At 43.1% G+C, this 13,274-nt stretch overlaps 1 protein-coding gene across 1 annotated transcript in view; it reads right to left on the minus strand.

Annotated features, from left to right (window-relative positions):
- RHOJ (ras homolog family member J) overlaps positions 1–13,274 on the minus strand; it is an 87,981-nt gene that overhangs the window by 29,046 nt on the left and 45,661 nt on the right. Inside the window, exon 2 of the mRNA XM_006767637.2 lies at positions 1,096–1,154. Within this exon, the coding sequence (XP_006767700.1) occupies positions 1,096–1,154 (59 nt within the window). The remainder of the gene's footprint in view (positions 1–1,095; positions 1,155–13,274) is intronic.

A 13,274-nucleotide genomic window follows, 5' to 3' on the forward strand; every position in this document is an offset into this window, starting at 1 on the left:
GTTCACTCCAGGACTTAAGCTGTAAAACTAAACAACCCACTGATTTTGACCTTAATAAATGACCCAAGACATATGGTAACAAAAGCTCTACCAAAGAAATTGGCCCACAGCTATCAATTGCTTAACCACTTCCTCTCCAACCCATGAACTTATAACATTAGAAACTTTTCATAATGAAGTATAGGGTGTTAGGAAAGAAAGTAAAGGTGACATTTTCACCAAGTAGAGCAGTGGTTCTCAACCTTCCTAATGCCGCGACCCTTTAATACAGTTCCTCATGTTGTGGTGACCCCCAATTTCATTGTTACAATTTGAACATAATTAAAGCATAGTGATTAATCACAAAAACAATATGTAATAATATATGTGTTTTCCGATGGTCTTAGGTGACCCCTGTGAAAGGTCATTCGACCCCCAAAGGGGTCGAGACTCACAGGTTGAGAACCGCTGAAGTAGAGCATGTGCTAACTGATTAAGTATTGAGAGTTCTAGTTCATTGCTTTACGTTAATGGTTGGCCAGATTTTCCAACTCGAAGAAACATATCTGACAGAGTGAGAATATTTCAAAACTCTTAGAGAATTGAGAGTCAACTTCTAGTTATTCAGTTAAACTTCTAGTTCTGGCTTTTCTTTTTCCCAACACTTACTCTACCTTCTTCCTACCCCTCACTCACTATCCCCTATCTCATTCTGAACCTTTTCACAGCTCATTAGGCAATTCAAATAAAGGGTGGGCAAAGAATATAATGCAAAAATATAATAGGTGAAACTCAAATTTGAAATTGACTCGGTAATCCTAGATCTGGAATTGGTATGGGTAGGAAGAACTTGAGAGTCTTGGCCAAATACATTCTTTTGGTTATTGTTAGTCATCAATCAATGAATGAATTATTATTTGCCTATTAACATCTTGAATCGCGAATGGTTTGGTTTTTTATAATTATAAATATTTTTAAGATATTAAGAATATGCTTTGATTGTCATTTAGGTAGATAATAAATTTGCCCCCAATGATCAGAAGAGGTAATATCTATTGAATGAACCAATATAATAAAAATAAATCAAGATAATAAATCAAGATAATAAAAATATACCTGTCCTGCTGTGTCATACAGTCCGAGCAAGTGTTGCTTGTCTCCCACGGTCACAGTAACTAGGGAAGAAGAGGAGAGCCCATAAATACAAGCTTCAATCAGGAGCCTTCACATTTCTCTATGCCAACATCTCTTTGGGCAGCAACGATAAGCATATGCCTCATCCATGTATATTGATGACAGCATGATTTCCAAATGAAAGACAACCTCGCACCCTAGCCGGTTTGGCTCAGTGGATAGAGCGTCGGCCTGTGGACTCAAGGATCCCAGGTTCGATTCTGGTCAAGGGCATGTGCCTTGGTTGTAGGCACATCCCCAGTAGGGAGTGTGCAGGAGGCAGCTGATTGATGTTTCTCTCTCATCGATGTTTTTAACTCTCTGTCCCTCTTCCTTCCTCTCTGTAAAAAATCAATAAAATATATAAAAAAGAAAAGAAAAGAAAGACAACCTTGGGCTGCAGAAAGAGTGGATGGCCTGAGCCAAGTCCAAGTTTTTCAGATGAGATAGTTATTGGCGGAAGTTGGGGTATCATTTCCCCCCTGACTGCCAGGGTTGGAGTCCTTATATCTGGAGAAAAAGAATCTTCTGAGACTTGCATGTGAAGATGAGTGATTTTTATTTGCATGGGATTACATCCCTGGGTTTCTAAAGTCCCATTTCCCTTAATCCAGTTCTGGAAGAAGTATAATTGGGGTTATAGTAGTAGAGCTAAAAGCGAAGCCAGTGCCCAGGGTTTCCTTCCCATGTTGCAGCCAGGTCCAGTTCAGCATCAGGCTAATTTCAGTCCATTAGTTCATTGTGTGTGGGGTCCACATGGCCTGCAGGTGAGCCAAGAGAGCACCGCCCCCCTCCCCACAAAAGAGTCACAAGAGGATAAAGAGAGAGAACTTCTTTGTTCAGGGGATTAAATATTCCAAATTTCTTGCCCTTGCAGTGGCCACACCCATTCTGGCCAATGTAAAAAAGTCAGGCCATCCAGGTCTGACTTTCAGGAAAGTACCCTCCTTATGTCACCCCAACTTTACTGGGCATTTGTCTATCTTCCCTTGCTGGACTCCTGAGGGGTGCAAAATTGTAGCTTCCTGGCAAAGCTGCCCAAATGACATGCCTATAATACTTGGCCTTCCCTTTGCTCTTTTCATGTTATTAATAACTAGGTTAATTACAATGATATCAAGATGAATATTATTGGTGACACTAAGGCACTCTGTAGACTTCTCATTGATTCGTATTAAGCCTTAAAATATCAAGCTCCTGAAGGAAAAAAAATGCTGAACTTTTTATTGGTTATTTTTTCATTTTGTTTGGTGTGAGCCACCTTTCAGGACACAGAATTATATAAGCAATCTGTTAGAAATGTCTGTTTTTATCTGTCTTTGAAATGTTAATAAAACCCCCAAAACAAAGAATATTAACCCACCTGCATATTTTATAATCTATAAGGCAGAGCAAATAATGAAACAAGATGAATTTCATATTTATTTTTAAAAAGTTTCTTAAATGGAATAGTCCTGTGCTTTAGCTCAACTGATTCATTATAATTTTGAATCTCAGTTGCAGGAAGACATGTTGTATGGGTTCAGTTTCACATACCTAAAGGGTGTATGTAGAGTGAAAAGTGGAGAGTTTGATTTACCCAGAGGGCCTACTGCTTTGCCAACCAATTGTATCCAAAAAATGAGAAGTAATAGAGGGATACCATCCACTCTGTACGTCTGGAAATGAAATAAAGTCTCAACTTGAAACTAAACTGAGATTGAACAGATTGAATGCATAATACACTTCTCTTGGTGAGTGGAAAGAGCAAACTTAGATTTCTAAAAAAATATTTCTCTTTGGAAAAAGGGTATAAAATAATAAAGGAGAATGTGATTTTTCCTAGTTGATTAAAAACTGCAAATGCAATGTAAAGGTGCCTTCTACCATTAGCTATGCAGGAAAGAGAAACTGAATTAGCAATCTTTTATTTTTATTTATTGATTTTGGAGAGAGGAAGATAGAGCTAGAGAGAGATCTATTTGTTGTCCCACGTATTTATGAATTCATTGGTAGCATAAATTCTTGTATGTGCCCTGACTGGGGAACAAACCCACAACCTTGGTCTATTGGGGCTGACACTCTGACCAACTGAGCTACCCAGCCAGAGCTAAATTAGCAACCTTTTAACTAGTTAACTGCCACGATATTTTGAATTTAATTTAAAAAGGTCCACCGCTTGCATCTATAGACGCTTATGGTGTGCAAATGGTTAAAACCCTATCTCCAACATATGCCAGCCAAATTCTCTAGTCTGCTGCTCAGAGTTGCTGATTTGGTACTGATTTTACTTTTATTTGTTTTCAGGTTGATGGGCTACATGTATGCAAAGTACTTCTTAAGGGGCTCATCCTTTGCAAAGCACTCGTTTAAAAGCACTGCCTCCACAGACACTGGGGATTTTTTTTTTTTAAACCTACACAGGTCCACATGTGTTAAGTTTGACAACATCGCTGTAGCCACTCAGCTTTTAAACGTGCACTTGAACGTGGTGAACCCGGCTCCATCCAACCCTGGTGACGACACTGGCAGAAGGGATTTCAAACCTTTTTACTTCCTTTCGAACGCCAGGCTAGTGATGGGAGTGAAGGTGGGCCGGCGTGGCCCTCACTCTTGGTCCTGCTCTGTTTTTCTCTTCCTGAATGCTTTTGCTTAAGTCCAGCCCCATGTTCCTGAACGCTGCCTCAATGCTTCCTTTCGTGGCCAGCTCACTACCTAGTCACGGATCAGGAACCAAGGGAAGAAGTCCAGCCATCTCCAGGAATTTCCTACCTCTACCAAGCCCAGTGCATGCCGGTCAGGGGCAGCTGTTCCAGGGACGCCCGTGAGCCATGCCACGACCTCCAGGCCCGGAGCCTCCTGTGGCGCAAGCCCTAGCCGCTGTCACCCCAGGCTCCACCGAGAGCTGCAGACATTCCGGAGCAATGGCCCTGACCTTTGCCACGGGAGCCCTGAAGCTCTTGCTCGGGTTTTCAGAGAACCATTCCCTCAGCCCGCTTGTCCCCAGGCATCCCCCTTATCTCCTTGGCAGCGGTGGGGCCAGCGCCAGCCCAGGAAGGGTGGGCACGGGTCAAGAGCCTTCTCTTCCCTCTGGCCTCCCCCCTCCAGGGGCCTCTGTGATCGTGGTCCTCTCACTACTGGGAGTAGGAGGCCTGCGGGAGCGTGGAGAGGAGTTACCAGCCAGGCGCGGTGAAGCATAGTAAACGCCAAGCCAGGGCAGCGTGGACAGGCTGGGAGCTCGCAGTAGGGGTATGACTGTGCGTGCGTACGTGCGTGTGCGTGTGCGTGTGCGTGTGCGTGTGCGTGTGCGTGCTGTGGGGCGTGGGGACGCCAGAGGGGCACTGCGTGTGCGCATGCGCACTGCTGGAGCGCGGTCAGAGAGGGCTTTCCGGAGGAGGTATGTGAGCTCAAGCCCGAGGATGGCCACAAGTTCCCCAAGGTGCACTGGCAGAAGGGATAAGGGCGGTCCAGGAGCCACCAGGGTGTGCTGGGGGCGGGGGGGCACGGGGTGGCGCACTGGCTCCCTGGGGTGCATGGGGAGATGGGGCAGAAGAGGTGGGCATGCAGAGTGGGGCTATGCTCATTCACGAATGCAGCCTTTATTCGGAAGGCTTTGTTGATCAATGAAAGCCCCCTCCCCCCCCCACCCCAAGAAAGTGAAAGAAGGAATGAAAACAATATCCTTGGGTTCTGGCAAATGGCGGGAAGATGGAGGGTGACATGTTGGGGTAGAAGTGGTGTGATTTTCAGCTCTGCTCGGCAGTGGCTGTCTCCTCTGTGTGCTTGGCCAGCTCTGCTGGAGGAATCGAAAGGAAGGGAGCAGGGCTTGTGCCCCTGTCTCTGGAAGTTACTTTTATGCTCTCTTCTCTGCCCTTTCATTTTCCCATTCTATCGGAAGATAAGTGGATCGCACAGTTGATGCTAGGGAACATCTAGGGACAGCCAGAGACAGATCCAGGCGTTAATCACAGATGTGGGTTGTCCAAATGGCTTTGTGAGCCCTTATCTTGGACTAGCAGTGGAGGCCTTATTGTTGCCAACAGGCTGCAGTGTCCTCTGAGGCCCCTCAGTTTGGAAATGAATCAGCCACAGCAGCACAGAAGGCAGGTGTGCCCTAAAACGCTAACAGTAAATGTAGTGAGGTTGAGAGAGCAGGATCTAAGTCAGGTGGGTCTCATTACAATCCTGCCTTTGCTATTTGCTGTCTGCGTGACCTTGGGAAAGTCACCTAGCATCTCTGAGCCCCTGTTTCCTTATTTGTTAAAAATGGGGATAACGTTGCCTACCAAAGTGAGGACTTGTGAGAAGGAAATTAAATGAGAAAATGCCTGGCACACAGCCTGGCCCATCCGTAGTGGGTGACGAACAACTGTTCTTTTCTCTCCTTCAGCAAATGCTTATTAAACCTCTTCTAAGGACAAGTCCCTCTTGCTCTCCACTGTATACCCAGTGCACATTAACTGGCACATAGTAGGGTCTTAATATTTGGGAATTACTGGTCACTTTTTGTCCTAAACAGTAGCTATTTAGATATTTGTCTTATATCTCCAACTGGACAGGAAGGTCTTTGAGAACAGGATTCCTATACCCCATGTCCCACACAGTAGGCACACACATCCTGGCAAGCGTAGTAAATGCTGAACACAGAAATGGAGCACCAGGAGCAACTCAGGCAGAGGAGAGTCCTTCAAGCTGTGCAGACCTGCAGTTTGAGGCTCCTGGCAAGGCCTAACTGCTGGGAAGTGCCCGCAGCCAGCAAATCTGCCTGGCAGACAGCAGTCAGGCTGAAATCCCAGATCACCTTCTCTTCTCAGACTCTTAGCGTTGTTTAGAGAGGTTTTAAAGAGAGTGGGTCATATGACATGCTCAGACGGTTCTCTCCACAAAGTGTGAAAGTTGTCAGTGACCCGTTAAGTGTGTAAAATGGAGGCCTTCTTTGTAAACCTTTTGCTTCCTTGTGTTTCTTCTTTGTGCAGATTGAAGTGGCCTCTGTGAGTCGGAGTGAAGTCTAAGTTCTGGCTTTGATTTCTTTCACCCAGAGAGAACTTACCCGCCTCAGCAATCTGGCCACCTCACAAAACTCCATGTCCTTTTCAGGATGAGGACGTGTTGTCATTCCCTGTAAACCAGCCCAGCCCACCAGTCTAGCCCATTAGCAGCAATAGGAACCTGGCTTAAAGCCCCTTTCTTGCTGGCTGGAGGGCTGGCCATCTCAGCTGCCAAGAATGGGCTTTTGAAATCCATCTTGTGAGTATAGTATGAATCCTGAAAACTCGAAGGCTGAAAATGTCAGGCCACTTAGGAGGAAGCCTCGAAGGGCCCTTCCATTCCCAGCATATAGCCAGCTGACTGCATCACTCATGTCGACTGTATTCTATTTGGCAGGTAGAATGAGGCAGACCTGATGAGGTGGGTGGATGTAGTACCATAAAGGTGCTATTTTGGAGGAAGAAACACTAGATTATAGACATAGCAAGAAATAGAATTTTAAGAAAGTTAATAACATGACTCTCATGGAAATATAGGATGAGGGTATGTCAAAGATTTATGAACTCAATAATGAGAGGACCAGTAAGATGATAAATCTTGTTCAAAGGGCATTTTGAGGAAGTGGACATACATAGGTACTTAAGAAGCAAAATGTTAGAATAAGATGGCTACATTCAATAAAAAACGGGTTACTGTCCTGTGGAAAAGATAGCCTTTGGTGTTTTCCTTTATACTAAACAGTAAATATTGGCATCTCTACCCAACAAGATTTACAAGTTAGCATGCAGCTTCAGAAAGTCTAAGCTTTTAGTTAATAGTAGAGTCAAGTGAAGGTGTATTACCCTAGATTGTTACTTCTTGGGGGAGGGTGTTAAACACTGCCCCAGCATGACATTGGACATTGGAAAGACAATTGCATGCACTTTGCCTTATATCCAAGTTTCAGATAATTTTTCTCCATGCCTGAATTCAAGTCCCTACTTTGCTACACATTTGGGGAGATGCTGGGCAACTCTGTATGTCTCCGTCTCACCTGAAAAATGAACAAATCATGTTTACCCTAAAGGTACATAAAAACTCTTTTTACGTTATTGAGAAGTCAGGGGCTAATCATCACAGCAGCTTGTCTGTGTCTAGGGGGTGGCAAGAAATGGGGAGTTTAAATGGAAACTCACAATCCTGACCCTCATCATACTTGCTGATTGGATATCTCCAGCAGCATCCATTGACCACCGCCCCTCCCCGCCCCCCCTCCCCCTGCACCCCGTCCTCCTCTGAACTGACCCTCATTCGCTGCTCTGCTTCCTTGCTAGAAGATCTTGTCTGGGACTGACTCACCTGACTCCAGTGTCCACTCTTGGGGGAGCTTGTATGTGTTTGTGATCTGGTTTAAACCTCCCAAATATGCATGTACATTTTATAAGGAACCAAATATGCATGCACATTTTATAAGGAACCATTTTATAAGAAGCCTCTGGGATGAGAATCACCTCAAGTTAAAATAAGTTAGAAGCAAGTATGAAACTAGAAATAAACAATACATTTTCATAAACAGGAATGGTGGCAAATTCCTTCCTGGTGAGGTATCCATCCCACATACATGATCCTCTTAATGTGGCTTGAAACCCTTCTTACTCATCTGCTTGGCTCACCTCAGCCTGCTCTTTTCCCTTATTTGCTAAGAATGCTTCTTGTTTTCTGAGCAGCAGCCTGTGTGTGTGTGTGTGTGTGTGTGTTTGTGAAATAAAAGTTGCTTGTGGCTCAGGGAAGTCTCTTAAGGTCCTGTTTCTGTAGAACAAAGAATGAGGAGAAAATCTAATAAGCTTCCTGAAAATCTTTAGGACTCTGAGCTGAGGGCTTGCTTTTGTGAGGTCTGTGTATTCATTCTGCAGTAACGAGAGTCCATTTGAACAGGGTAATGCATCTGCCATGCATCTTCCCTCCCTGGTCATGTTTCTTTGATCTGTTAGGTATGCCTGTAGTTATTCCAAGCTGAAACCACCCGGAATTTAAGACAGAAGAACTGGTTGGAGCCCTCAGCTTATTGTGAAATAACTCTGGGGCCTTGAACACGCCACAGCTTCCCTATGTCTACATTTTTTTTTTTTTACTGGCAGAATGGAATTTACTGAGGAGCAGAGGAGAGTATGAATATGAAAATTTTGTACACCAAAGCTTACACAAATGTAAGGTGGCATACGGAGCACATGGTTTCTTAAATAACAACACTTGGGAACAGAGGTTGCTGGAATGAAGTTGCACTGGTTCTGGGTGTGGGAGGCTGTTCAGGAAAGATCTTTCCTTGCCAGTACTTGTTTGATGATGGAAGAGGAGGAGGGAGGGTGTGGAGAAAAGAGAAGGGGAGGACTTGGAACTGACTGGGGATGGGGCCAAACCGAAGACAGAGCCATGATTCCATGACATGCACATCCTGGAATTTCAGAGACTTGCTTGGCCTCACCCTTCCTCCCTCAACATTCGCTTGGTCTCCATGCCCTGCCAATTCTACTTGCTAAATATCTCCAGAACCTAACTCCTCTTTCCCATCTCTGTAGCTATCTCACTGCAGCCCCTTACCCCCATTACAGAGGGCTCCTGGTCCACATTCGTTCTCCAGACTCCATCTTCTGTTCTGCTTTTTCCTCACTGCCACCAGTCCCACAGCTGTGGCTCCGTCGTCTCTAAGATACAATTCAAATATGAACCTTCAAGAGTGCACGCAATCTTTGTAATCTGGCTTCTGGTTTACCTTTCCAGATCTCTTTTCTTTTTTACTGTCCTACAATCCAGACTGATTGCAGTCTGTCATACTCATGATGCCTTTGCTTAAGCTGTTCCATGTTCTTGGGAAAAGAAATTCTAGAATGCTTTCCTTACACTTGTCAGCCTAGACAACTCCCATGACCTGGAAAACTCACTCCCATAACTCCTCTTTGATGCCCGACAAGTACCTTAAGCCCCTTTTCCATGCTTACTTGCCCATTGGGCCATAAAGTGCTGTGCGTTATTCATTCTCATGTTCCAGCATCTAGAATGGGCCTGGCACATAGCTCCATAAATAGGGGTTGAGAGACTGACAGTGCATTAAACTCCAACCAAACTAGAGGTTTTCTCCGAGGCATCTATTTTCTCTAGATTAATCTTTGGCATTTCCTAAAGGGTCACCATGTGTGTTCCTGGACAGTAAGGGGCAGGATGGAGTCACCAGCGATGACATCCAACCCTAATGCTGACCTGCTTGTTGTGAGGGGATGCCATGGGAATGAGGCTGTCCTGAATGGCCTCTGTGCTTGGGGCACTTTCCCACTTTTCCAGGCAACTTTCACCAGCCCCAGGGCTGCCGACTCCAGGCCAGCGAGGCAGGGCTAGGGGCAGGGCTACTGCCAAGGTGTCCTGTGGGTCACTGTGACTGCAAGTTATAGTAGTCAGACTTCCTGGCGGCAGCCACAGAGTACAGGGAGCGGTCTTTTCATTAAGACTTTGGGAAGAAGTGACTGCATTATAAATGAAGCCTGCGTGTGGAGGCTTGTGGTCTGCAAACCAGAGCATACTTTTTTTTTTTTTTTTGCAGGATCCCCTGAATAAAGAAATCTTAAAAAAATGCAAGCTCCTTTAGTCATGTTCATATATGGCTAGGAACCCACAAGAATCAAGCTGCCATTGAGGGACAGTAGGATAAATACCTAAATTAGAGGCAGACACTTTAGGCTTTAGCCTCCACTTTGGTGATCTAAATGCACCTTGGCAGCCACCAGGGGAGCGAGTTAAAAACACAGACTCCCTGATTGCACACCCTACCCCCAAGATTCAGAGGAAATAGGTGTGGGGTAGGGTCCAAGAGTCTGCATTTTGACCAGATTCTCCAGGCGAGTGATTCAGATCCGAACCTCAGGTTCTTCATCATTACAATTCTGAGACTAATAACTCAATTACTCTGTAGTATTCCACCCACTTTAGACGGGTTTTGTGAATAATAGATGAAGTAACGTAAAGGAAAAAAACCTTAAAATTTATAAACTCCTACAGAGAGATTATCTTTCTTATTATATGTCTCACAGTACAGAAGTAGGCAGTCTGTTTGTAGCAACTCTCTCCCCTTCTTGTCTAGAAATAATCACAGAAGAAATTCAAACACCAGGCGTTGATAAAAGTGGAAGAGTGTGTTCCTACCAAGAGTTTTTAAAGAATTATTAGGCTCATAAAAATTCTATCAGGTACCAGCTATATCTAGTTAGAAAAAAATGATGGAAAGTATTATTTTCATGACAACAACCAACGCTATAATGTGTCTAGTAATGTGCAAGACCTTTAAGAGAAACAGCACAGGAAGCACTTTGTTGAGATACATAAAGGAAGACAGATAGGGAAGCAGCTCATGGTCTTGGGTTGGAAGCTCTGTGTTGTAAAGATGTTACACCTCCCCAGTTAATAAGTTTAAAGTAATTCTGATAGGATTTTTGAGTTTGGGAACTTGACAGAGTGGTTATATTTGATACATAAGCATGTTTACTAGTCAATAAGGATAATAATTCAGAAGCAAATAAAGAATGAAGACAACTTATAAACAAACACAGCGCCAATAAATACTGGAGTAAAAAAAATTCAAATTAAACAAGATGAAATCTTTGGCCTGTCAAATTGACAAAGACAATGAGTGGGACCCGATGCTGGTGAACACGTGATGATGCGGCACTCGCATACTGCTGTAGGAAACGTAAATTGGTTCAAGTGGTCTGGCAAACTGTTTGCAGGATAGATCGAAGGCCTAAATGTGGGTCTATCTTTGACTCAGCAAGCCTTTTTCTGCAATGTACTCCCAGTAGTAATCATACAAGTGCACAACAGTATATACAAGTAAAGGCTGTTCATCAAGTGTTTATTATAGCTGACAGCTGGACACAACCTAGATATTCAAGAGTTGGTGATTGGCCCTCATCAGTTATGGGGAAACTTACTATGTAACCTTAAAAAAATATTTCTATTGATTTCAGAGAAGAAGGGAGAGGGAAGGGGAGAGAGAGAGAGAGAGAGAAATATCAGTGATGAGAGAGAATCATTGAGCAGCTGCATCCTGCACGCCTCACACTAGGAATCGAACCCACAACCTGGGCATGTGCCTTGACCGGGAATCCAGTAACTTTTTAAAGAATATTGAGGAATGTGGTAAAGTATTGAGTATATAATGCTAGATGGTAGGAGATAAAATTCTACATTGTATATGTTAATCAGAAAAAGGATATTTGGGGGCCCAACCATTGTGGTTATGTTGTTGTTATTACTGTTATATACAGATTTGATTAAATGTCATCACATTTAAGTTAAATTGTCTCCCATCACTTGACTTCTACCAGTTCTTCTTGGTCCTCTCTGATTTTGTCTTAGGCTTGTCTAGATTTACTTTAGGCTGTAGGGCCAACCTTGTGTTTTTATGAGTAGAACATGTGATGAATAGGTCTGCTGCAGTGCAGATTTATAAACCGTGTATTGTGGAGCAGCTTATCTTTTTCAGAGAATTATGATGAACCACTAATATTTTACCTATACTTGCTTTTGGAAGGTACCAAGGAAATATTGTGCATTCGAAGATGCTAGAATCTGCCAAAAACACATTCCCTGCATACCGAAAGAAGTATATGAGCTGTAAAGGCAACAGCAGTAAATTGGTTCTAAGGATAGCCCTTTATTTGCAATGGCTAGGCCTAGCACAATGAACTAGTCAAGTGAATGAATATTTGGAGTGTGTGTTTCTGCTCTCAATAACTTCTTCTCCACAGTATTATAAGATAATTTGGAGATCGTTAGGAGATTGTTTCTACTGTGCGTGGTGGTTACTCTAGATTATACTTACTTGTCTGCCCGATTGTTACTCAGGATCCTAGCATTTTATGTATTTGTAAGTTTTTCTTTTTATTTCATTTCGTTTAGTCTAATATCCCTAACCAGAATAGGTGTTCTTTTCTGTAACTATATATTTTTGTACTTTTTAATATTTGTTGGTTAATTATGATTAAAGAAAGATGTATGTATGACAGTTTGAGATAAAACAGTTCTTGGGTCCTTTCTGCAATGAATACTTGGGAGCTCATTTGTAACTTTATTTTCTCAAAGTTTATATAAGGTAACACCTACCACTTTTATGTCCTTGTTTACATATTTTCCCAACAATTGTTTTCCCTCCAAACATCTAAAAATAAAAGTATATTTTGGATGCTTATCAGCAATGTAAGGTTCATGGCTAACCAGTCCTGTTAAGGCGATCCAGGGAAGGGATACACTGAGTGTTGGTTACCATTGGAACCTATGTTGAGTATTGTCACTCAAAGCTAGGAGGCCTCATGAAGTGCTTGGCGCCTGGAGTCACCTGTGTCAATGAATTAGCAAGATGAGGCTTTGAATTCTTATTCTTAGTTTTGCTGATGTTTTTCTGTTAGGTTTTAGGTGAAGTACAATCAATCTAGTAGAGTTTCTGTGCATTTTCAAAGATTTAAAAAATATAACAGATAAGTAGGCACCCATACGGTCTGGTCTCAGTATAGCTTCACATTCAAGGACACAACACTAACAACCCAAATTCCTTCAAAGCATTCTGACTTTAAGAGCAAGAGCAAGACACCAATGGAGGATTAAAACTTCTCAGTATTTTTCATAGACTAGTCCAACTTTGACCCAGCACATCTTCTGTAACTATTTTAGTCTTCTTTCTGCCAACCTGAGAAAGACTAGGACTTGGCTGGTGCTCTCCTTTTGGGCTTTGGAAGAGAGGGAAGCTGAGTAGCTAAAGACATTTTCTATCCTCATTCGAAGGGGAAGGGTTTGGGGGAAGGGAAGGATTATAGGCATTTATAATTTAACTGGTGGCCTAGTGCACGGATTTGTGCCCATTGAAGAAAATTAATTAGACGAAATATTTTAATATCACTATTCACCCTTTCTCTATAATAGAAGTGTCAACCAAATTCACTATCGACAATGACAGATTGAAACACATGTGTGCAATTGGCGCCAGCAAGAGCTTTATATATACCAGTGGTTCTCAGCCTTCTGGCCCTTTAAATACAGTTCCTCATGTGTGCCCCCCAGCCATAAAATTATTTTCGTTGCTACTTCATAACTGTAATGTTGCTACTGTTATGAATCATAATGTAAATATCTGA

The sequence above is a fragment of the Myotis davidii genome, unplaced genomic scaffold (genome assembly GCF_000327345.1).
Source record: "Myotis davidii unplaced genomic scaffold, ASM32734v1 scaffold281, whole genome shotgun sequence".
In the NCBI taxonomy this organism is placed as follows: Eukaryota; Metazoa; Chordata; class Mammalia; order Chiroptera; family Vespertilionidae; genus Myotis; species Myotis davidii.